The sequence below is a fragment of the Opisthocomus hoazin genome, chromosome 4 (assembly GCF_030867145.1).
Source record: "Opisthocomus hoazin isolate bOpiHoa1 chromosome 4, bOpiHoa1.hap1, whole genome shotgun sequence".
NCBI classification, from domain to species: Eukaryota; Metazoa; Chordata; class Aves; order Opisthocomiformes; family Opisthocomidae; genus Opisthocomus; species Opisthocomus hoazin.
In genome coordinates this window covers 56,561,253-56,582,659 of record NC_134417.1, presented here as the reverse complement: position 1 = coordinate 56,582,659, position 21,407 = coordinate 56,561,253, and the positions used below count along the sequence as shown (strand labels likewise).

General features: G+C 51.1%; 1 protein-coding gene across 1 annotated transcript; it reads left to right on the top strand.

Moving 5' to 3' along the window:
* Positions 1-4,022: 4,022 nt before the first annotated feature.
* On the top strand, positions 4,023-7,487 carry EVX1 (even-skipped homeobox 1). Its single transcript, XM_075417439.1, has 3 exons — positions 4,023-4,473; positions 5,999-6,249; positions 6,957-7,487. Exons 1-3 carry the CDS (start codon positions 4,023-4,025, stop codon positions 7,485-7,487), a joined length of 1,233 nt encoding a protein of 410 aa, XP_075273554.1.
* The last annotated feature ends 13,920 nt before the right edge of the window (positions 7,488-21,407 follow it).

Genomic DNA, 21,407 nt, shown 5'->3' with positions numbered 1-21,407 from the left:
CTTCCACCTCTAACCATGTCGTAAAAAATAGCCTTAATAAAACAGTGATAATTACGCCATTATTGTTAACACTACCCATTAAAAATTTAAAAATAGACTTTCTGGTTCGGTCACCCATTTGTACCACGTATCAGTTTTCGAGGCACTAAATCGTTCCGCGATATGTCAAAATATTATTCCCTTATTAAAGATGACAAGACTTGGCTTTTTAGAGAAACTGAAGGACGTCTCGTGGGTTCCCACTCGTAACTGCACAGTATCGATCAAAAGTTATTGACACCCCGTTGACCGGCGAAGGAAAATAAATATCCCGCGGGTAAGAAGTGTGTGATGAGTCTTTCCTTCTCCAGGCTTAACACTTTCAGGGCAAATGCCTGATTTATGAGTATATCACTCTAGGAATGTTTTAATGTCCCCCTTTTATTTCCCTCTTTTGAGAAGGGAGGGTGTTTCGTTTGCTTTCCGCAGACGGGGCACCTCTCAGCAGCGGTAACGCTGCGTTACCCTTTTGGTCGCGGTCGCTCTGGTCTCGCCTGGGCCGTCTATCAGCAAGGAAAGCTGTAAACTCGGGGAAATAAATCAGTTTGAAAAGTTTTGAGGATAGCTATGACGTCCTGGCTGTGACCAAGGGAGTGAGAGACTCAATAGGTTTTAAAGCTCGGTCTGGAACAGGCAGCGAAAAAAAAAAGAAAAAAAAAAGGAAAGCAACGCCCTTAGAGATACACTTTCCAATCTGCCTGGAAATTAATCCCAAATGAGGGAATCTCCTTCCAAATCGGGCTTGACAGACCTGTGGGAAACACTAGGCAGAAGGCAGGGCGCCGGACCCGTGCTCCCGGCGCGGCGGAGCCCCGTAGCCATGGCGGGCAGCGGGACGGGGCTCCGCGCTCCGCCACGCCACGCCACGCCATGTCACGCCACGCCATGTCACGCCGCGCCGCGCCATGCCATGCCATGCCACGCCGCGCCACCGGCTTGCTGGCCTGCGAGGGGCTGTCGCGGCGGTGCCCTTCCTGGAGAGTGTAAAACCAGACATTTTAACAAGTCTTTACCAATTTAATCTAAATCCACCCCGAAACTTCGAGTCCAACAGAGCCTTTATTTTATTTTTTTATTTTTCGTCTAAGACTCCACTCGGGCCTTTAACTCTCTGTGTTTATCCTTGGCAAATGACTGCGTGCCTACGTGTGCGGGGTGTGCGTCTGTCCGTGCGTGGGTGTACTGCAGCCCGTGCTGCTGCGGGCTGAGTCAAACCGGCCGTGGCAATGACCATCGCCTGCGGCTCAACAAAACCTCCCACCCGAGGTACATGACGAGTGGCTTCCTGCTGGGAACGGATTAAGAATGGGGTGAGGAAAGAGGCAGCAGTGGCTCTTAAACGAAAGCGATAAAATTCGTGGGGATGGGCCAGCAGAATCCACGGGAACCTTCCCCAGGGCTCCAGTCTGCCAGAGGCAGGATTTCCCATTAACTGCCCCGCAATCGTCTTCATCTTCCGCTCCGGGACTGCTTCCTCGTGTTGTGAATTCAGCTCCCGGCGGCTGTTTTATATAGAAAGAGACACGAACACCCCTCTTCTTGCTGCCCCCAAACTCGTAGTAACGGGGAAATCCTCTCCGTCCGCCACAGGCAACAGACAGCCTCTTCCAACACGGCTACCTGCCCGAGCTAGGAAGGAGCCTGGAGGTGACCTTCCCCGCGAAGCTGGGGGGCCTGGGCCTCGGGGGAGGCCGAGTTTCCCCCCCCCCCCCCCGGAGGTGCCAGGGAAACCAGCGCCCCAACCCCCCCAACCCCCAGCAAAGTGCAGCGACGACGCCACCAGCTGTGGGAAAGCGGCACCGGTGACACAGGGGCACAGCGCTGCCCGAGAGACCCCGCCTCTCCTTGCCGGGCCCCACCGCACCGCCCTGCACCGCACCGCGCCGCGGGATCGGCGCTGGCCCCGCCGCTCCCGAGCAGCGGGAATAGGCGCGCCGCGGCCGCCGGGCAGGCAGCAGAGCCCGGCTGCCTCATCCCTCCCTCCCTCCGTCCACCCGTCCATCCCTCCCTCCCTTCCTCCCTCCCTCCCTCCCTCCCTCCATCCATCCATCCATCCATTCATCCCTCTATCCCTCCATCCATCCGTCCACCCACCGCCTGCCCCTCCAGCCCCGCACAGCCCGGGGAGCAGAGCCCGGCCGCGGCAGGGGTGGGCGGCGGGTCCCCACCCCACACACCCGTCCAGAGGGAGAGGAGGGAGAGGGAATTCCGCAGCGGTGAGTTTCCAAGCGATAGGCGAACCGCGGAGCAGTGCGCGCATCACGGCGTGCGACGAACAGCAGCGCAGCCCGGAGCGTGGTGTGCGCACGACGCGTGTGTGTGTGCGGGGAAACGTGCCTGCGTGGCTACACAGGGAGAAAGGGACCTTGGTGGCCACGGTCCTGTAAAAATTCCCGCTCTGTCCCCCTGAAAACGGCCCGGGACCCCTGCTTGGCGGTTTGTCTGTTTGCCCCCCTGCGCCCTGCCCGCCTCTGGCTCGCGGGGCTGGACGGAGAATCCTAGCGTGTTTCCTAATCCGCTGCCTGTCCCCCACCGAAGCGACGTCACCTCAGATATGCCAGTAAATTCCTGACCGGGTTGGGAACGCAATTGGTCGAATGTTGTCTGTAACCCGACTAGCCAATAACGCCAGGAGAAAAAATTGAGAACCACCTAGTTACGACAGATGGTGAAAATGACTTGGCGCTTTTTTTTTTTTTTTTTTTTGACCGACGTGTGGGTCGGTACTAACTGGCGACGAGATGCTGGCCGCACTCGTTGAAAATATCATCCTACGCCAGAGAGGCTGCGTGTGCCGCCACGTTTGGGGTAGAAGGTCCCCTGTTTCCAGACAAGTGCTGTCCAAATGGTTGCCCTTGTCATTTCTCTTCTAACAACATCTGCTAGCTAGCATAAGCTCTGGCCTTGATAACTCGCGTTGCTTTGAGCCTGAATTGTTCTTGGCAGACCTTCTTCTCGCAGTTTTTCCCCCTGAAAGCAGATAATAATATATGCAAAACAATTAATTAAAAGGAAGAAAGGGGAGGAAAGCTAAAACCCTCTTAAAAGCGCAAGAAGCGTGGAACAAATAGGAACTGCGAAGGAAGAAATAAGAGTAAAGGATAAACAGCAGACATCAGAACAACTACAGCTGCGAAAAGTGAAGCAGTTGTCTCTTCAGCTGTAAAACGCAATAAATAAGTAACCGCATTTCCAAATTTTAAACTAACGTTTTAATCTCGGTTATTAGAAAGCAGTAACAGTTACAGGAATAAGAACCGATACGGAACCAGAACAAGTCAAGGCTACTTCTGCATTCAGATGTCAGCCGCGCATTTCTTTATCCTCACGTTTGCAAAGGATTCTCAAAGCCTGATATCTGCAGTTCCGCGGAAGCTGGTGGCCAGCAATAAATAATGCATCCAAGGAAGAGGCTTGAGTACGTATCTTCTCACTTCCAGGATGCGGCTAGGGAATCTTCGCCTCAATTCTGCATCAAGGTTGTGGCTTAAAGCAGTCAAAAGGCTATTTAATTGTCAGGCAAGGCTTCCCCCTGCGGAACTGTCTCCGCATGTTACAACCTCTTTGCAGCTCAGCTCCATATGCATCCCTTTCTCACACTTTCCTCTCCATCTCGGGCTCCTACACCTGGTGCATCACGCCTTTAGCCCATTAGCTCCGGCTCTTCCTTTCATCTTCCCCATGGCAGACGTTTCTATTTATCCGCTGGCAATCAATGCGTGGCGTCACCGGTGGTACTGTAATGACGACTGCACCATTGAGGATGACAGCTTAGAAAGAAGAGGGCAATGGTGATCCCTCCCAGAGCAGCACGGCGGAGCGTAGCGCTCGCATCACAAGGTCACCCTGTCTCACGGCTTGCTCCTCTCCGCTGGCGGGAGAGGGTTGCCGGGTTTGCACAAGGCTGGGGCGGGAGCGGGAGGGAGGGGGGGGGAAGAGACCTGGATTATTTTTTTCCCCCCCCTCCCTTAAGCAAAGCCACGATGGAAACCAGGAAGGAGATGGTGATGTTTCTGGAAGGGACGCAACTTGGCGCTCTAGTTGGCAAGAGGGTGCCTAATTTGTCCGAAGCGGTGGGGAGCCCCGCTCCGGAGCCGCAGGAGAAGATGATCCATCGGAACTGCCTCAGCCCCAGACCTGGCCCCTTGTCGTCCCGGGAGAGAGGAGGAGGAGGAGGAGGAGGAGGAGGAGGAGGTGGCGGAGGAGAAGACGAAGAGGAGGTGGAGGTGCTGCCAGGGACAGGGACGGTGGCGGAGAGCCGCTCGGCGGCGGCAGCACTGCTTTCGGCCGGACAGCAGCCCCCCGCCCCGGACCCCCCCTCCAGCAAAGGGCAGCAGAGCAGCTCGGACACCGAGTCGGATTTCTATGAGGAAATCGAGGTGAGCTGCACCCCGGACTGCGCCACGGGGAGCGCCGAGTATCAGCACAGCAAAGGTACCCAACTCCTTCCCGTGCCTCCGGCCCCCCGCCCGCTCCCGGGCTGGGGGGCAGCGCTGCCTGGGGGGCGGGAGGGGGGCTGCCGGAGGGGGTCTCTCCCTCGCCAGCTGAGCGAGGGGCAGCGAAGTCGGGGTGTATGCGGGGGTGTGTGGGGGAATCTCCTTTCCCGGCTGATTCCTCAGCTCCCTGCCACCGGGAGGCTTGCTCGGGAGTCGGGGGACGGGACACCGGGCAGCCCCCGCGTCCCTGGAGGGTAGCCAGGGGTCCCGCCGCGATTGCATCAGGTCTGCAGCTTGTCCCGTAGGACCCCCCCTTGGCTGAGACCACCACCCACTCTCTCCTCTCCATCTTTTAAATTTGTTTTATTCTTCCCCACCGCCTGGACAGTGCATGCTGCAGGAAATCCCTTCCGATCCTTCCCACCGGAGGAGTTTTTTGTACTTGGGGGGTGGTGGGGGTGGGGGTGGTGGGAAGATCAAACGGGTTTTCTGGCCGAGAGCTGTTTGTGGTTTTGCAGGGTGAAATGTGCCCGGGCGAGTGCGGAAGCGCCCATAAAGACCGTAAAATCGCTCGCCGACCCCTGCCTCCCCCAAGTGCGGCAGCGAGGTCCTTGTTTGCACGTTGGGGTTTAAAAAAAAAAAAAAGAAAAAAAAGAAAAAAAAAAAGGAGAGGTCCAAATTACCTTGTCACTTCTCTGTCTCGGTGGCGCCAACTCGGAAATGGTCCCAATGAATTAATTGCCTTTGGTCTCGGGCACAATGAGGGAGAGTTGCATTTGAAAGCAAACGCAGCGGCCAGGCCCCTTTTCCCCCTGCCCCCACTCCTTATTCCCACCTTCCCAGCCCGGCAGAGCCCCCCCCCGCCCCCGACAACAACCCGCTTCTCCCCCCTCCCCATTTCTCCATCACTTCGAGAAGGAGCCGGGAAGCGCGGAGAGCGCTGTCTGCCGCCTTTCGTCCCTCAGAGGCTCTTTGAAAATCTCCCACCCTGGGCTTTGAAGGCTGAGCGGAGCGTCCCCGAGGCCTGACCTCCCCCCGGAGGGAGCAGAGGCCCTGCCTGCTGCCTGCTCCGCTCCTGGGCCCTCGCTGGGCTGGAGGAAGGGGCCGCGGGGCCGTGCGGCTGGGGCGGTGGGCACACCTGCCACTCCGAGCCGCTCAGGGCCGGGGGATGCTCCGGCGGCTGCCTCCGGCTCCACAGTGAGGGAAGTGAGCGGGGGGGTTGGGTGGGGGCATCGAGCAGAGGCTCCCAGAGCGGTATGTGGGCGTTTGTGGGTGTTTTGGGGGAGCAGGTAGCCTTCTAGTCAGAGTGAGCAAGCACCCGTCAAATACTTCACCGGTGCTGCGCCCCCTTCTCCGTGCTCTCCCCCGCCCCGGTCCCTCTTGGATGTCTCCCCAGCATCCCCACTACCCGCGGGCAGGCGCGGGAGACCCACACGGGGAGGGATGGGGGCGGAAGGGAGCACCCCTCCGTGCCCGCCCTCCTCCGAGCGTGTGCCCCCCCCGCCCCCGTGCTCCCCACGCAGGGCCGTGCTCCGAGGCGGTGGGTGGCAGCCCCGGCGGCGGGGGGGACCCGGCCAAGGGCAGCGGAGGCAGCGGGGGGTCCCAGGGCTCTCTGGCCTGCAGCGCCAGTGACCAGATGCGCCGGTACCGCACCGCCTTCACCCGAGAGCAGATCGCCCGGCTGGAGAAGGAGTTTTACCGGGAGAACTACGTGTCCAGGCCCCGGAGATGCGAGCTGGCGGCTGCTCTCAATCTGCCAGAAACCACCATCAAGGTACACGCAGCTCAGACATGTTTCCAATTAGCACGATGTAAATCTATACGGCCAAACTTCCTCGCAAAACCCGGGAAAGGGCTTCGACAGCACGACCATCTCTCTCCCCCCCCGCCCCCCCCGGCCCGTTCCTGGCCCTGCCCGCACCGTGCGGCAAGCGGCAATGCGGGAGAGGGGACACGGCTCTCGGAGCCGTCCCAGCCCGCACCACTAATCCGGCCTCTCCCTAGCAGATTATTTTTAATCCTCCCTCCGGTCCAGTCCAAACCTGGCTCAGCTCTCGGGGGAGGGAAGAGGAAGCCGGTAGCAGCTCTTGTTTTGATCCCGATTCGTTTTGCCTTATCAAAAACACTTGCGGGTGAAAAGAAGAACGGTAACGACAATCCCAGGTAGTTCTGGCTGCGAAAGGGCAGAGCTGCCAGGCTTGCCCGGAGCCGTGGCGGGGAGGGGGGGGGGGTTTGTCAGCAGGACAAGCCCTAGCAAGAAGAAAGGAAACCAAGCACCCTAGCAGGGCCGCCTCCCTGGGTCTCCCCGTAGATTTATAGGGGTTGAGCCGATCCCTCCGTACGCGATGACAACCCCCTCCGGGAGCGCGGGCTGGCGCCGGCCCCCCTTCGCCGACTGCTCCGGGGGCAGGGGCCGGGGCCGGCGGCCGGGCGGAGCGGGGCGGCGGCGGGTGACGGCTCTCGCCTCCCCTCTCCCCGCAGGTTTGGTTCCAGAACCGCAGGATGAAGGACAAGCGGCAGCGCCTGGCCATGACCTGGCCTCACCCGGCCGACCCGGCGTTCTATACCTACATGATGAGCCACGCCGCGGCCACCGGCAACCTGCCCTACCCCTTCCCCTCCCACCTGCCCCTGCCCTACTACTCCCACATGGGCATCGGCGCCTCCTCGGCCTCGGCCGCCGCTCCCTTCAGCACCCCGCTGAGGCCGCTGGACACCTTCAGGGTCCTCTCCCACCCCTACCCGAGACCAGAACTGCTGTGCGCCTTCAGGCATCCCTCTCTCTACCCTGCCCCGACCCATGGACTCGGCAGCGCCGGGGGCAACCCCTGTTCCTGCCTGGCTTGCCACAGCGGCCAGTCCAACGGGCTGGCGCAGAGACCCTCCGGATCAGACTTTACCTGTTCGGCCACGACCAGGACTGACTCTTTCCTCACTTTCACGCCCTCTGTACTGAGCAAAGCCACCTCCGTTTCCATGGACCAGCGAGAAGAAGTACCTTTAACGAGATAAACCTTCGCCTCAGGGTTATTAAAATCTCGCCCCTTTCCCGGGCTTCTCTTCGAGTTAATGTACCTACAGCCGATGTTTATTTAATCGTGTTCTCTCCCCAGAAGTGGACACCTACGGAAAAAAAAAAAAAAGTCTAAAGATATCTCAGTCTTAAGAGGATTTACATTCCAAGGGGCGAAAGAACAAGAAGAAGCAGAAGAAGCAGAAGAAGAAGAAGAAGAAATGACTTGTCCTTTATCTCTGAGAAGGATTTTAGGCACGGGAGAGGAAGAAACCCACCCCGAATGAAATACAGTCCGCTAACCTACTGAAAGGAGCTGGGACTTTCTTTTCCATGGATAGACCTCTTACCAAGGGCTGGGGCTTCTGCGGGTCGCAGCAACAAACCTTATGCACAAACCTACAGGATGGAGAAGGAAAATCTAAAATACTTGAAAGAAACATTATCTTGATAACGAAATGGCTTGTGCGCATGAAGAAAGCAAAGTTGTAATCTACCAGAATGTTCAGAAAATAAAAACAACAAGCAAAAAGCAAAAAGCAAAAGGTTTCTGGATTGCAAATCAACAGTATTATCCAGTTATCTCTATAGTGAAAAACAATGCTTTACCGTAAAGAAAAACTGGCATTCTGTACATTACTTCCGTGGTTTAATTGCATTCTTTACTCTCACTTGTCTCCTCCTTCTTTTCGAGCAGGAATCCAGCATTTCATCTCCTCTTTCATTCCAACTTTTATTTTTAAGAGGCAGACTGGAATTGGCAGGGAAAAAATGAGAGCTTCTGCCTCTTTATGGGTCAGAGCTATTTGTCCTTTGAATAACAGTGTCCTATTATCAGTCGCTGAAATGTGCCCACACTGACGAAAATAGCAAGTGATGTATATGTAAGAAGGGTTTTTGAATATCGAATGTATAATGCTCTGTGAGCAGAGACCCCGTGCCAAACGCTAACAAGCCGCCAAGGGAAGAGATTAGGTGACAGGGAGCACAACTCCTTCAGACAATCACCAGTCTGCAAATTGGAGCAGAGGCGATTTCCCTTCCTTTGTACTTCAGCCTTCAGTTGTCTCAACGACTTTCCCTTGCTGAGTCTTCTTTCCCTCTTCTTCTTTTTTTTTTTTTTTTTTTTTTTAATTATTTAATTCATGCGTTGGGTTTTGTGTAGCCTTCCCCACCCCTAATCTTCGTGTTTGTATGTGTCCTTCGCACTGGTCCCCCTTCCTACTTGAAGAGTATTGCTTTCACAAGTCCCCCGCCTCCCTTTTCAGGTATTTTGGAAGGGGGTAGCACCATTGCTTTTGCTTGTCTTTCTGTCAAGCTAAAATTTAAAAAAGCCCACGGACACCGGGCAGGGTAGCAGCTTCTTCCAAAACCGGAATCGTTTATTTCATTCTATTTTAAAACAGCCCAAAGAATACAACATCATAATTTGTTACAACAACAATAATAACACCAAGAACGATAACAACAGACACATTTTAACAACATACCACCCATATTTTTATTGTGTTTGTTAAAAAAAATGTGTTGCTTAAGCAGATATTCACCTTCGTACAGTTTTTAGTAGTTACAGTTCAACAAGCAGGAAAATAAACGCTGGCCAGAACAAAGACGTGTTGACACCTCCGCTATCTACTTTGTGTTAAATTGCTGAGGAGACTCTGCTTTATTGTCACACGGGAGACTTTTTGTCCCTAGGACAGGGACTGAATCGCAGCGTTTCCCTATGGCGGACGGAGAGCAAAGAAGAGACACGGGCGTGCCAGGGTATATTTTTTCCCCAATCAAAAAAGATTTGTTTCTTAGAGCTTTTTAAAAACCGATCCAAAGTCACCATCTTTAAATCATTAAAAGCAGATTGTCCCGCCCTTTCTGAATGAGATGTCCTCACGGACGTGGAAAACGATGGCCCTTTCTGGACATTCACAAATAGATTGTCCCCCTCTCTCCCCCCCCATCGGAAATAACGATTGTAAACCGCGTCCAAGGGCAGCGCCGAGCAACACCCGAGCTCCGCAAAGCCTTTCCGCTCCTCGCTTTGTCTTTTAGCAGGCGGGAGGAGAACCACTCCGCCAAACCGGGAGCTGAGGAGCGAGTGCCTAACGCAACCTCCCCGGCGACCCCGGGGGAAGGGAGGGTGAAGGGGCCGGGGGGGGGAGGGCAGCTGAGGGCTGCCCAGCAAACCCGGGGGGTCCTAGGCGGCCCTCGGCCCCCCTTCCCGGCCGGGGGGAGGCACCTGCCGGCCGCGGTGGGTGGGCAGGGTCCGGCCGGGGATGCTGCCGTGGGCAGCGCGGCGTTGCCCGCGCAAAGACCGCGGAAGCAGTTTGCTTTCGCCCGGTTCGCAAAATGCCACCGGCTAGGGTGCAGGGCAAAATACATACAGGTGTATATATATATTTCCAATACATATATTTGATGTATCTAGGTGGGGGCTAGAGAGAGAATATTTAACCGGCGGCGTGCCGCTTCCACCCTTCGAGGGGACACCCCCGCTCAAGGAGCGGGGGGCAGGGAGGCAGAGACCCGCAGACCGGCACCGTCCCCGCTCTCCCCGGCCGCTCCCAGCCGCCCGCTGTCGGAGGATGCTGCGGCGGAGGGTGGCTGCGGGTTTCTCCGCGGCTCGGTCACAGGGCAGAGATTGCCTGCGACAGGTAAATAGGCTGCGGGTCGCAGTAATGCCGAGAGTATTTTCAGTTAATAGGGGAGGGAAAATGAGGTGTCTGGAGCGATATTGGAAAGTACGAGATCGATGATCCGTCCTCGTGTCCAATCAGCAGCCTTTAATTGACTGTATTTTCTAGGTAATTGAGCCGCTGTGCTCCTAAATTGAAGTGGAAGATACAACAATACATCTCGCTGGGAGGAATTACTCATTACTTCATAATGAAATTTTCCTTTTTCTGCCTCGGGCCGGTGCCGTTAACGCCTTCGCCGCCGGTGGGGGTGCCCGTGGCCCCCCCGCGGGGCGCCGGCTCCGGGCACGCATGGGGCATCGCCCGGCTGCGGGGGCAGACGCGGGGCCCCCAGCCGCTGCCACCAGGTGGGCGGGTTTCCCTCGCCTGGCCCCGGCCGGGGAGCGAGTCCCTGCGAGGAGGTCGGGTGAGACCCGGGCCTGGCCCCGGGGAGCCGGCGGTGGGCACGCGCCCCTCCTCACCAGCGGGCGCGGACACCCCCCCCCCCCCCGTGGGGTACCCCATGTGCCGCACAGGCTTCGCTTCCCAGTCAGCCAAATTCAGCTCCGAAAGGCCTTCCCCGCCTTGTTAGCGTGTGATTGATTGCCTTATTAAAGCGTGTTCTTGTAAGTGTGACCGAGATGATTGCGCTGCATATGTTTGGGATAATGCTCATTTTAAACAACTGAATAATAATAATACTAATAAAAAAAAAAAAGGACTAGAAGAGGATGAAGATGAGCTCTAGAGAACGGGTTAAGCCTAAACGATCCCGGGGAGCAGTGCTGTAACTCGCGCATTAAAATGCTCGGTTACCATCAAATCACTCAGCCCGTTTCGGCTCTGCTCAGCCCATCTTTATTGTGTTTGGTGTGTCACCTCCCGTACCGTTAAGTGAGATAGCACCGAGACTGCCGCTTGCTTTCCCGTCTCAAACTATATTTTTTTATTAAGGCTGTATGATTAAACTGGATCGGATCTGCTTTCCCAGCACTATTCTTTTTTACTCCAGCGCCCGAATAATTAGAAAACCGGCTCTCCGTATTTCACATTTTCTGCTGGGTTGTTAGGTCGTTTGCCGGCACCTGCAGGAAGGCGCTTGGCTCCTTCAGCTTTTCGGTTCGTATATCCGACGGATCCTTTTGTTTTCTATTATTCTCCTGCTCGCCTGGCTACTTTATTTTACTACCGAGCTTAGCCCCTGAAAACACCCTCCACCATATGTCACACCAAGGCGCGCTGTCCCTGCCGCTTACAATAGTGTCACCCTGGGGTAAAGCCAACGTCAGGACGAGCTGGAGTCTCGTTAATACAAATGGCTTCATTTAGGCGCATCAGGTTCCTGGGTGGGTGTGAAGGGGGAGGGAAACCAGTCCCACGCCCTCCTGCTGCATCCTTCACCCCAGAGCCCCTGGGCTGTTGCCTGCTCCCTCCAGATCTTCTCCCTGCTCCTTTGGCAAGGCGGGAGGGTCCCGTATGTGTCGTGACGTGTCCTCCTCCCTACCCGCATCCTGGGATGGGCTGCCCGCCGTGCGGGTGGGGAGAGCGGGTACCCGGGAGAGGATGCAATCAGGGTCGCTGAGGGCAGATCCCTAACAGAACTGGTCCCTGTCTTTGGAAAGTTTTTCTTCTCTCTCTCTCTTTCAAGCAGGGGGGAAGAAGAGCTAGTTAGTTCAGGATCTTCAAACAAGAAAACAAATATATCACAACCTCTGGCCTGCAATTCACCGTTCACTTTTTTTTGTAATCAGTTAAACTGAGTGTACCTACGACCAAGAACATAGCGCAGGTTTACACTAATGTTTACAAACTTCGTTTTAAAGAATCTCCATCGGTGTATCGCATGCACATGTACACATGAAGCAAACACACAAAGCAATTTTCCCTTCTGCCTTCTCTGCAAAGAAGTGCTGGGACTTCATAGACAGAAATCGCCACTTCAGAACATCACATGAAAGTATTAAGTAATTATTTAAAACAAGGCCGTTTAGAAAAATATTTGTATTTATTGCAGCTGCTCGATTGGCCTCGTTAAAGCAGGGGAGCATTTAAATTGTGTTACAGTCTCATTTAAATCCAGTTTCGTTCCAGCAGGCTGCAAAGCCTGAAAAGAACCAATCACTCCATAATGATGATGAATGAGAAATTAATTCAGATACAAGCAAGACAATTTAGGCCTTCATCTGTTTAAATAGCCTTCCAAGATTATTCGCAATTGCAGGTCACAGATTTAATCAATTGTCCAATCTTGTGAAAGTCATATCCTTGCATCTTCATCGAGATTATTTATAGCGCGGCGAAGCTCAGTGAAAGGTACACGCTCCTAACAGGAACAATTACTTACAGGGAAGCGTTTGCAAAATGAAAAACAAATGCCTCCGTGGGCAGTAAATGATCACCCCCCCCCCCTCCCCGGCACGTCCTCCCCGGCCTGGGGAATGGAGCGGAGCCGCAGGTGGGGTGGGAAGGGGACCATTGCCAAACTCCAGCCCCCGTCGCGTCGGCTCTTGGGCTCCGCGGCGAAGCCACCCACGCCAGCCGCCGCTCCTGCGTGGGCCGCCCAGTCCCGTCTCCGCGGGGCCGCGCTTCGCTTCCCCAGAGCGATGCCTGCAGAAAGGAGGCGTTAAAAAGCGGCTTTCAGGTACCCAGCAACCCGCGATGCCACCCCTCTGTGTCCCAGCGTGTCCCCGTCCCTTCTGCAAACAGAGCCCCGCTCCCCCGGAGCCTGGCTCTCCCCCCGGTCCCGGGGCTCTGCCTGGAGGGGCCGTTTCAGGCTCCTGCCCCGACTCGAGGGGTGATCCCGCTCTCAGACCTGCTGCCCCCAAAGAGGCTCGCCCCAACGCGCAGGGAAGGCAGCCCCAAGGCAGGGCCCGCGGGGTGCTGGGGCTGGGGCTCGGCTCCGCGCCCCTCGCCCACGGGAGCCGGAGGGTGGGAACTGAGAGCACCCGTGGGCAGCGCGGCTCCGCCCGCCCCTTTGGACTCCTGGGGCCGAGGAGCCGCCGGAGACCCCCAAGGAGCCATCGAAGTTTGGCCGCGGAGAGGGGTGGTCACGCGGCCCACGCAGAGGTGGGTTTCCTGAGTGGGAGAGTGCTGGGTTCAGGGGTGACACGTCCCCCCGGTGAGCCGGGAGTCCCGAGCCAACGCAGTTTCCCCGCACTCCAAAGGGGAGCATGGGATGCACCCACCCACGGGCGCTGCTGGGGAGGGGGAAGGCGAAGGTTTCGGGCAGCAAGCCGGACCGGAGGAGCCGTGTGGGTGCGTCACTCGTGGGTGCGTGGCCTCGCTCCCCCCTTCGCCGCCCGACACGGGAACCTGGAGCAACGCCGGTGCCTAAAACAAAACCCTGACGACAAGACCCCCGGAGCTCCGAGGAGCCAGTCTCAGCGGCGGACTTTGATGTATCGCTGTCCAATTTGTGCCGTTAATTGGTGTCCTCTGGGACAAGCAACCGGGGAGCGGGGACGGGGAACGCTCTCCCGGCGAGCCCTGCCCGCTCGCAAGGTAACAAATAAATAATCCGCCCGGGGGTAACGAATCCCTCCGAGCAGGAGAGGGGGGGAAACGACTCGGCAAACCCGAGGCCAAGCTCTTGCAAACCCTCCTGCGGGGCTCCGTGCCCACGGACATCCGTGTGCCCGGGCAGGGAGGGTGTAGCTGCTCCCACGTTTACCCCAGCCTCCGTGATCAAACCCCTCTCTCGCTGCGGGGGATACGTATGTCAGCGTGGAAACCGCACTGCTTAAAACATACCGCACGTTCCTTGCAATTTGGCTAATGAAGGTCTCCTGTTAAGCGTAATTTTCGAGGTTAAATGGGGCTGACTGCAGATTTAAAGACGCTTGATAAAACGTCTGTTTTAAATGACACTTACGGTATGTATAGATGCCATTACAGCCGTCTAGATTTACCTTGAGGGAGGAGGAAACAAAACAAATACACAAACAGGCAAGCAGGAAAATCGCCGCCAATTTATTCCAAACCAAAAACGCTGGGTCGAAAAAGAAATTGATCGCTTCATCCATCAAACGTGTAAAATACATTTCTGAGATCAGAAGTCGCTCTGAAAGAGAGGGGCAGAGGCGGGGGAAAAGTTCATACTTGACAAGAACCCTCAAAAGAGACGTGCTAGAAAAGAAAAAGGGAATAAAAAAGACAGCTGTCACTGGAAGCTCACCTTGACGCAATTCTGGTTTTCTTTTCTTTTTTATTTTTTTTTCCTTTTTCCTCGCTTTAAGAAAAAAAAAAATCACCTGAAGCATGAGGAATTAGAGATTTTTTTTTTTGATTAACACGGAAATATATTTGGCAGAAGGGAAAGCGACGCTGACTGCTCAACCCGGCTGTCAGCGGAGGTGTCCCCGGGGAGGCGGGCAGCAGCTCCAGGCAGCCTCGGGAGCCGCCGGTCCCCGGGAGCAGGGCGCACCTCCAAACGCACTCACCAGACTTTTTTACGGGAAAGCATCTCTGATCGATATTTGTAAGCTGCGCTATTTTATTTGCTCTTCCGCGTTTGCGTTTTCAGCGTTATTGTCGTGTTGCCGCATTCTTCCAGAGCAGCAATGCGGCATTACTTTAGGGGCATCTTTCACATCCACCCCCAGAAGCTAAGACCCAGATGTATGTCAAGCATGGCCACCAAAATCACAGCCTGAAAAATGCCGCTTCTCTGCCCTGTAGAGAGACCCTAATTTGCACCGGGATGAGTGCTCTCTGTTTCTTCTCCAAGAGAAAAGACCCTAACTGTCTGTTCTGCCAGTTCTCCCAGTAGCTTGATTTCACCTTGCTAAATTTTCATTAAAAAACTTTTACACTTTCCACCTTGCTTGCCTGGGACCAGGTTCTGAAGGTCTTAACTTACCACAAAACGCATTTTTGCCTCCTTAGGGGAAGTTTGCTTACTGCTATTGCACTGCAGGATCAAAGATGAATTACACAGCAAATAAAGCAACTACTATTATTAGATTCACATGATTAATATGTGGCCTTGTGCTCCCATAGACTGTGAAGTACTGCTGGGAATTATCCTACAATTATTCTAACGTTTACTCAAGCCTGTGTACTTTAGGGAGGGAAGTTTTCTCTAATGTAGAGATACTGAGTCATAGGTTCCAAAAGCACTTTTCACAAATGACCTGACCTGAAGTAAAATTTAATCCAAACCCAAAAGGTATGATTTACTAAACCTTCAGCTAGAAAGGAGCACAGACTTGCTCCATCTGATAACCACAAATTAAGTAGAAAATCATACAGAAAAGAGAAGGGGGGGGGAAGAGACGGAAAACCCTAGCTTTGTCAATGTTTATACTCCCTTTGCAGCCATCTGAAATGTGGACTGGGATCTATTCTGGAGGCGGGAGAGCACTCAGCCACTTGACAGGGGTTGCTTTGGCTTTAAATGATGTTCCTAACCTGTTCCTGGTTCATCGGCAACGTGGATTTGGACGACAGGTAACGCCTGAGTCTCAGCCATTCTCAGCCCTGAGCAGTGTTACTGCGCATTAATGCTGGCTCACGATGTAAGAGAACGTAAAGGGTCCATGATCCTATACTCCTCACCCTCTGCTTTGGCAGTCACAGCTTTCCACCTCAAAGCCAGTGCGTCATTTGGGTCACAAAGGCAGGTTTTTACAACATAGCCGTACTGTAGCACTAAGCAACTGAATCGTGTGTTGCTGGTAAGCAGGCAGTTACTCCAGCATCTTTTTAGCCCATTTAATCTAGTCTAACTTCAGATCATTACACCAGATACTCCAAGCAAAAAGGCAGCAGCATCACTAATTACACTTTCTTACTCTTGGTGTCAGTACGGCAGCCAACACCCACGTCTCTGACATACCCACTGATTTTTGTATTATAACATATTCCGGTTGGCCACTTGTATCTCAAGGACTGTGCCCAAGCATTTGTAAAAAAACAGCTCAAGACAGACAGGAAAAAGGGCAGCACGACCTCCATTTTCTAACCCTGCTCCACAGAGGAAAAGACATATTTGTCAGTGGGAGTTTGGTCTGGGATCTCCAGATCCAGATGTAGGAATCAGAGATGCTCATAGTAACTGTGCTGGCTCCCAGTGCTGACCTCACTGGCATTGCCCCAGAGGGTATTCCCCTAGCCAGCACTCCCCAGCCAAATCAAGATTGCACTTAACACCACATAGGGGCAGTCACCTGAGATGTGGAGCAAGTGATGGTCAGCCATATCAAGCAATTTTAGCATATTCAGAATCTTATGCGATTCCTACATCCAATACAGATTTTGTCCTCCCTCTGTGTTTAGTGCCAGCCTCCCTCTTTAGCCAAAAGCAAAATACTCCAAGCTCTGATTTTAAACTTCTCAATATCCAGGTAGACAGTTAGGGTGACATTTCTCCACATCATGATGCACAGCTTCATGGTGATACGGCAACATCATATCATTGGTATATAACTCCATCAAGGGCAAAATCATCTATCCTGTTAGCCCCAACCACTTTTTTACGCAGGAGCATAATTCTCACAACAGCCTTTCCTTGAAAAAGCAGTTGTAAAATTGAGCATCTGTGTGCACGTCGTTTCAGCTTGTCATAGCCACCCCTTCAGCAAGGGATGCTACTTGATGTTTATTGTAATCTGCCAGACCAGTCGAAATCAAAGAGTTGCTGTTGTCCCCTCGTATGGATGCTTTTTCTGTAAGTCTCCAATAAATTATTTACCAGACTTGTCAAAATTTTGTTTTATAGATTGATAGTTTAACTCCAGAAGAACCTACATCTTGTTCTGTACATTGCAGACTTTTAGATTTCTCCCAGCTATTTTTTACTGAGCCCAGTATAATGCATTTGACAGCGAAAGACTTTCAAAGCAAGTGCCTGGTGTGACCTGACATATTAGCTTGTGAAGAATCTTGGTAGTATACGGCAACCATGGTCACCGGCAAAGGCAAACAGAACAGACCAGGAAAAAAAAAGAAGCCTCCAGTGGTCTTCACTTCTAATAATAATTGTTCAGCCATTTATTCTTCTGTTCTTCTCAGCTATATTACTGAACTTTTATTATCCAGTATTTTCCATGAAAGCAGTTTACATATTGTAGAAAAGTACCTCCCTGTCTTCACTCTGACAACCTCAGTGAACTAAATTTTTGTGACCTGTCAGTGTGAGGCACTTCAATTATTGAGTTCTGAGCAAGGCTTTCTCCTACACCATGTCCAATTTTACAGTCTACTTTCTGAAAGCATGGAAGCCATAGGCTATTTAGCATTTGCTCCAGCAGCAGTCTGTCTTTTTATTTCTATTTAATATTTCCTGTACAGGCAACCAAGAATGGCGCTAGCCCAAATGCAGTTCTACAGCACTGCAATGGGACCGCATGCTCACACACAACTCCACTATGGCATTGCTTTTCTCCACCTCTGTCTTCTAGGATGTGTTCCTCAGTCTGTAAGCACAACTTGCATCCATTGTTCCTAAATGTCTCATTTTATGTTTTGCAATATTTAGAATCTGTTTGTCAGGTTAAATTTGTCTGTGACATTACACGCCTTAGCTGCAGGACTGCCCTGTTACCTAAAAGAACAGATTTAACAGGGAAAAAATAGAGATTATAGCCCCCTGATAGCTCTGCTCTGTGCACTGTCTTCTTCCACAGACATGGTAACAGCTACATAGGTATGCAGCTGCTGCATACGCAATGTGGCACATTCATCCTTGACACAAATTTGATCAACATTTGGTATGTATGTATTTCTGACCACCTGATTACAACGGCCAGTAGTGCTGAACATACCAGTCTGTGCGGAATCTCGTTAGCCATAATCCCATTTTCACAATGATATCTACACTGGCAAGTCTTTCTTGTGCTCTTTAAATCAGCCAATTCTTCACTTGCTCAAAGTAGTCTCTGACATCTACGGATTAGGGGTACTGTATAATCTAGGGATCCTGCATATTACGTTAAGACAAGAATGTCGTGGGTTAACTTCCATACAAAAGCCTAGGCTGAGGCTTTTATAAACTAAACCCAAAATCTCATCAAAATAAATCAAATGTGCAATGCCATGACTCATTTTTCACAAAACTATGTTGATCGACATAACTTACATTCCTTTCCTGAATTCTTTATTAAATTCACCGCATGTCTGTTTTGCTGTTATTTTCTCTTATATTGGTGCCATGCTAATCAGTCCAGTTACTGGGTCACCTCCACCTTTCCTTCTGAGTAGAAGCACAACATTATCTCTTTTGAAATTTCATCAGTATTACAATGTTTTTTGCAAAAAAGCATCAGAGTTCTTCTCAGTCACTTCTCACAAGACTTGTCAAATTCACTGATTATTATTATTTCTCTATCCCACTCGGCATTGTTTAATATCCTCTTTAGTTAATGATCTTCTTATAAGTACTTAATCTTCCTGCTTTGTTAAGAGTACATCATCCTGATTTCCAAATGAATAGTAAACCACCAATTTTTCACTTCCAGCTAGTATTAGATCCACATTGTTGAGAGGAGATGTTTTGTTTCCAGTATACTTCAGAACTTTTTCTTACTGCTTTTTACCCCTGTATTTTTCTTACTGCTTTTTACCCCTTTTACTGCTTATTATCCCTGGACTTTTCATGTTGTCTTTAGGTTCCCTTGTTAACTTCCTGCCTTTTATAACATTTAATGTATGTTAACTGCCATGTAATACAGTTCCCTCTGCATATTGTATGGTTTTTGCTTCAGATATTTGCCTTCATTTCACTCTTTCCCAGGACTGTTCTGAAGTTAAGAAGCTGCCCTCCATGTAGATATTGCTCATATGCAATGTAATTTCCGGTCTCTAGCCACCCACCAGTTTCCAGTCTAAAAATCAATTCATCATAATGAGGTCCAAAAAATATTTTTTTCCATGCTGGACAATGTGCCTTTCAAGTTGGGGGATTATCTACGATTTTTAGAAACTGTCAGTGATGGTTTACTGCTAGCTGCATGAGATAAAGTAGCACACATGCTGAACCGAGTTTGTCCAGATGCTACTATTTTTATTCCTAGATATTACAGACAAATGTTGAAGAGGTTGGCCTATTCTCGGGTTTGAGTTGGCGGTTTGTGACACACCCCTGTCAGCATGCCTGGCCTTTGTTAGTTAGTACATCAATCCATACTCTTTTGAGACCTTTTGGTTGTGAGTTATAATTACCAAGTTGATTTTCCCTCCTTCTGCTCACTCTTTTTACCTACTCTATCTGCTCATCCACTTTATATTCTGAATGTGCTGCTCCATTCACAGGACTCATCTCACCAGGTGCTAGTGATGCTGACTATATCATCTCGCTAATAAGACTTTCCCGTTCCTTGACTGTGTTATCCACACACCCTACCACTGTTGTAGAAGAATCTGAAACATACATTTCCCTCACATTCTGTGTTACATTGCTTCAAAATTTGTTGTTTATTATACCATAGTTGCAGCTGGAACCATGTTTGTATTTTCATCTGTCTTCCCCGAAGTCATTGTACTAACACCCTTATGCTGTTCTAGGTAACTCCCAGCCGCTCCCTTATCCACGAACAAGACAAACTATTCATGCAGCCTCTCTCCTACTAGTACATGTCCCATTCTTCCACTGAAGCAAAAGTTCAGCTTCAGACCAGAAGGAAAGTCCTGAGGACATTTCACTTCTTCTGCTCTTTGTAACTTGTAAGCGTGGAAGGATCTCCAAAAGGTTTGTATGGATATTCATCTACCCCTTCCTCTTGCTTGCTTCTCAAATCCCCAAAGTCTTTCTTTAATTCTCTGCCACTAGTTGTATTGAGTATCTGAGTGGACACTTCCAGGACAATTTCACACACATATCTGCTTATATAGTGCACTGATTCTCAGGTTTTTAACATAATCATTTTGATCACTCCTATGTCTTTTTGGCTATTTGCAAATTGGCAGGTATCCAGTTGTGACTTTTAAATCTCTGCATGCTGTTTAAGCCCATGCTTTGGAAAGCCTACAGCCCTAAGCATTTGGTTTAGCAGATGACTGCTACATCCCCACAGCCCTCAGCCAATAGTTTAGGAATTTGTTGATCGCAGTCTATTCCAGTTCAGTCCTTTTCTGACAACTTTTACATTCCCCAAAGCTTTCAGTCATCTCTTGTCATTCTGTGCTGCCTTGGAGACCTTTAGTGCAATGCTCAGTGATGACAAATTAGAACTGAAAGTACATGGGTGGATTAAACCAAACTTTAAATAGTGTCTTTAAATCTGAATAGTTCTTCTAGAACTTTTCTCAATCTCTTCCCAATTTGTCTGCATCCTTTCCACAGTAAAGATTGTATCCTAAAGATGGCTTTATGCTACATACAGTTAAAAAAACCTCTCTGTGGCTGCTACCTCCATCTGAATTACCCCTACCAGCTACTACATCACCTTGGGAATTCACATTCAGTGATTCTCAGTCCTTCAGAGGTTTCAACCCTTTCAACCATAGGCTGCCCCACACCCACATCCTGTGATAAACTCAAATGTGGGATCAGAGGTAGGGCCATTTACCACGTAATCCAGGCAAATTAGTCAAAGTGACACGTCCTTAAAATATACTTATGTTCAAAGAAACTCACATACTGTTCCAGCAAATCTCCCCCCCACACTCTGAAAATATTGATAAAATTAATGAGCAGTGGTGATCCATAGGAGAACTGCTGGAGGATCTGTGATACTTCTCCCTTAGGTGAGCACTGTCTCCTCTGCTGATCTATTAGTTATCTGGTTTTCAACCCGTTTAATACCTGTTACACTCAAATAGTGTTACTTTTTATGTCAGAATCTGGATTAAATCAAAAGGCTTTCAGAGTCTGCTAGAGAAATGCAGATATCTTTGCCAACCAAATATATTATCATTAGAAAAAAGGCAGACCGCAGACTCTATTGAAAGGGTTCTTCCTTAATAAAGCAGACAAAGAAAAAAACCACTTTTAACATTTTAGACAGTTAGTTGTGTTGCCATCTTCTTATTCTTAGTTGGTTGCATCTTACATTATTTTTTCTACGGCTTTGCCTGGGAGCAACTATTCATTTTAACTCTGGTATGCTGATTTTTTTCCACCCTCTTTGAAATTGCCTCAGAATTAGAAGATTTGCTACACGCCTTTAATGCACCCCGTATTCTTCAATGTCCCATGGCATTCTTTGAAAGGAAGTCTAGAATTCAATTCCATAGATAGGTTATCTACTCAATTTGATCATCTGCATTTGCAGACTGCTCTTCAATCAAGCACACTTGGGACTTTTTATT

Coding starts and splice junctions, on each gene's coding strand:
- EVX1 (XM_075417439.1), top strand. CDS start 4,023: ATGGAAACCAGGAAGGAGATGGTGATGTTTCTGGAAGGGACGCAACTT. Junction 4,474..5,998: donor CGAGTATCAGCACAGCAAAG/GTACCCAACTCC, acceptor CTCCCCACGCAG/GGCCGTGCTCCGAGGCGGTG. Junction 6,250..6,956: donor TGCCAGAAACCACCATCAAG/GTACACGCAGCT, acceptor CTCTCCCCGCAG/GTTTGGTTCCAGAACCGCAG.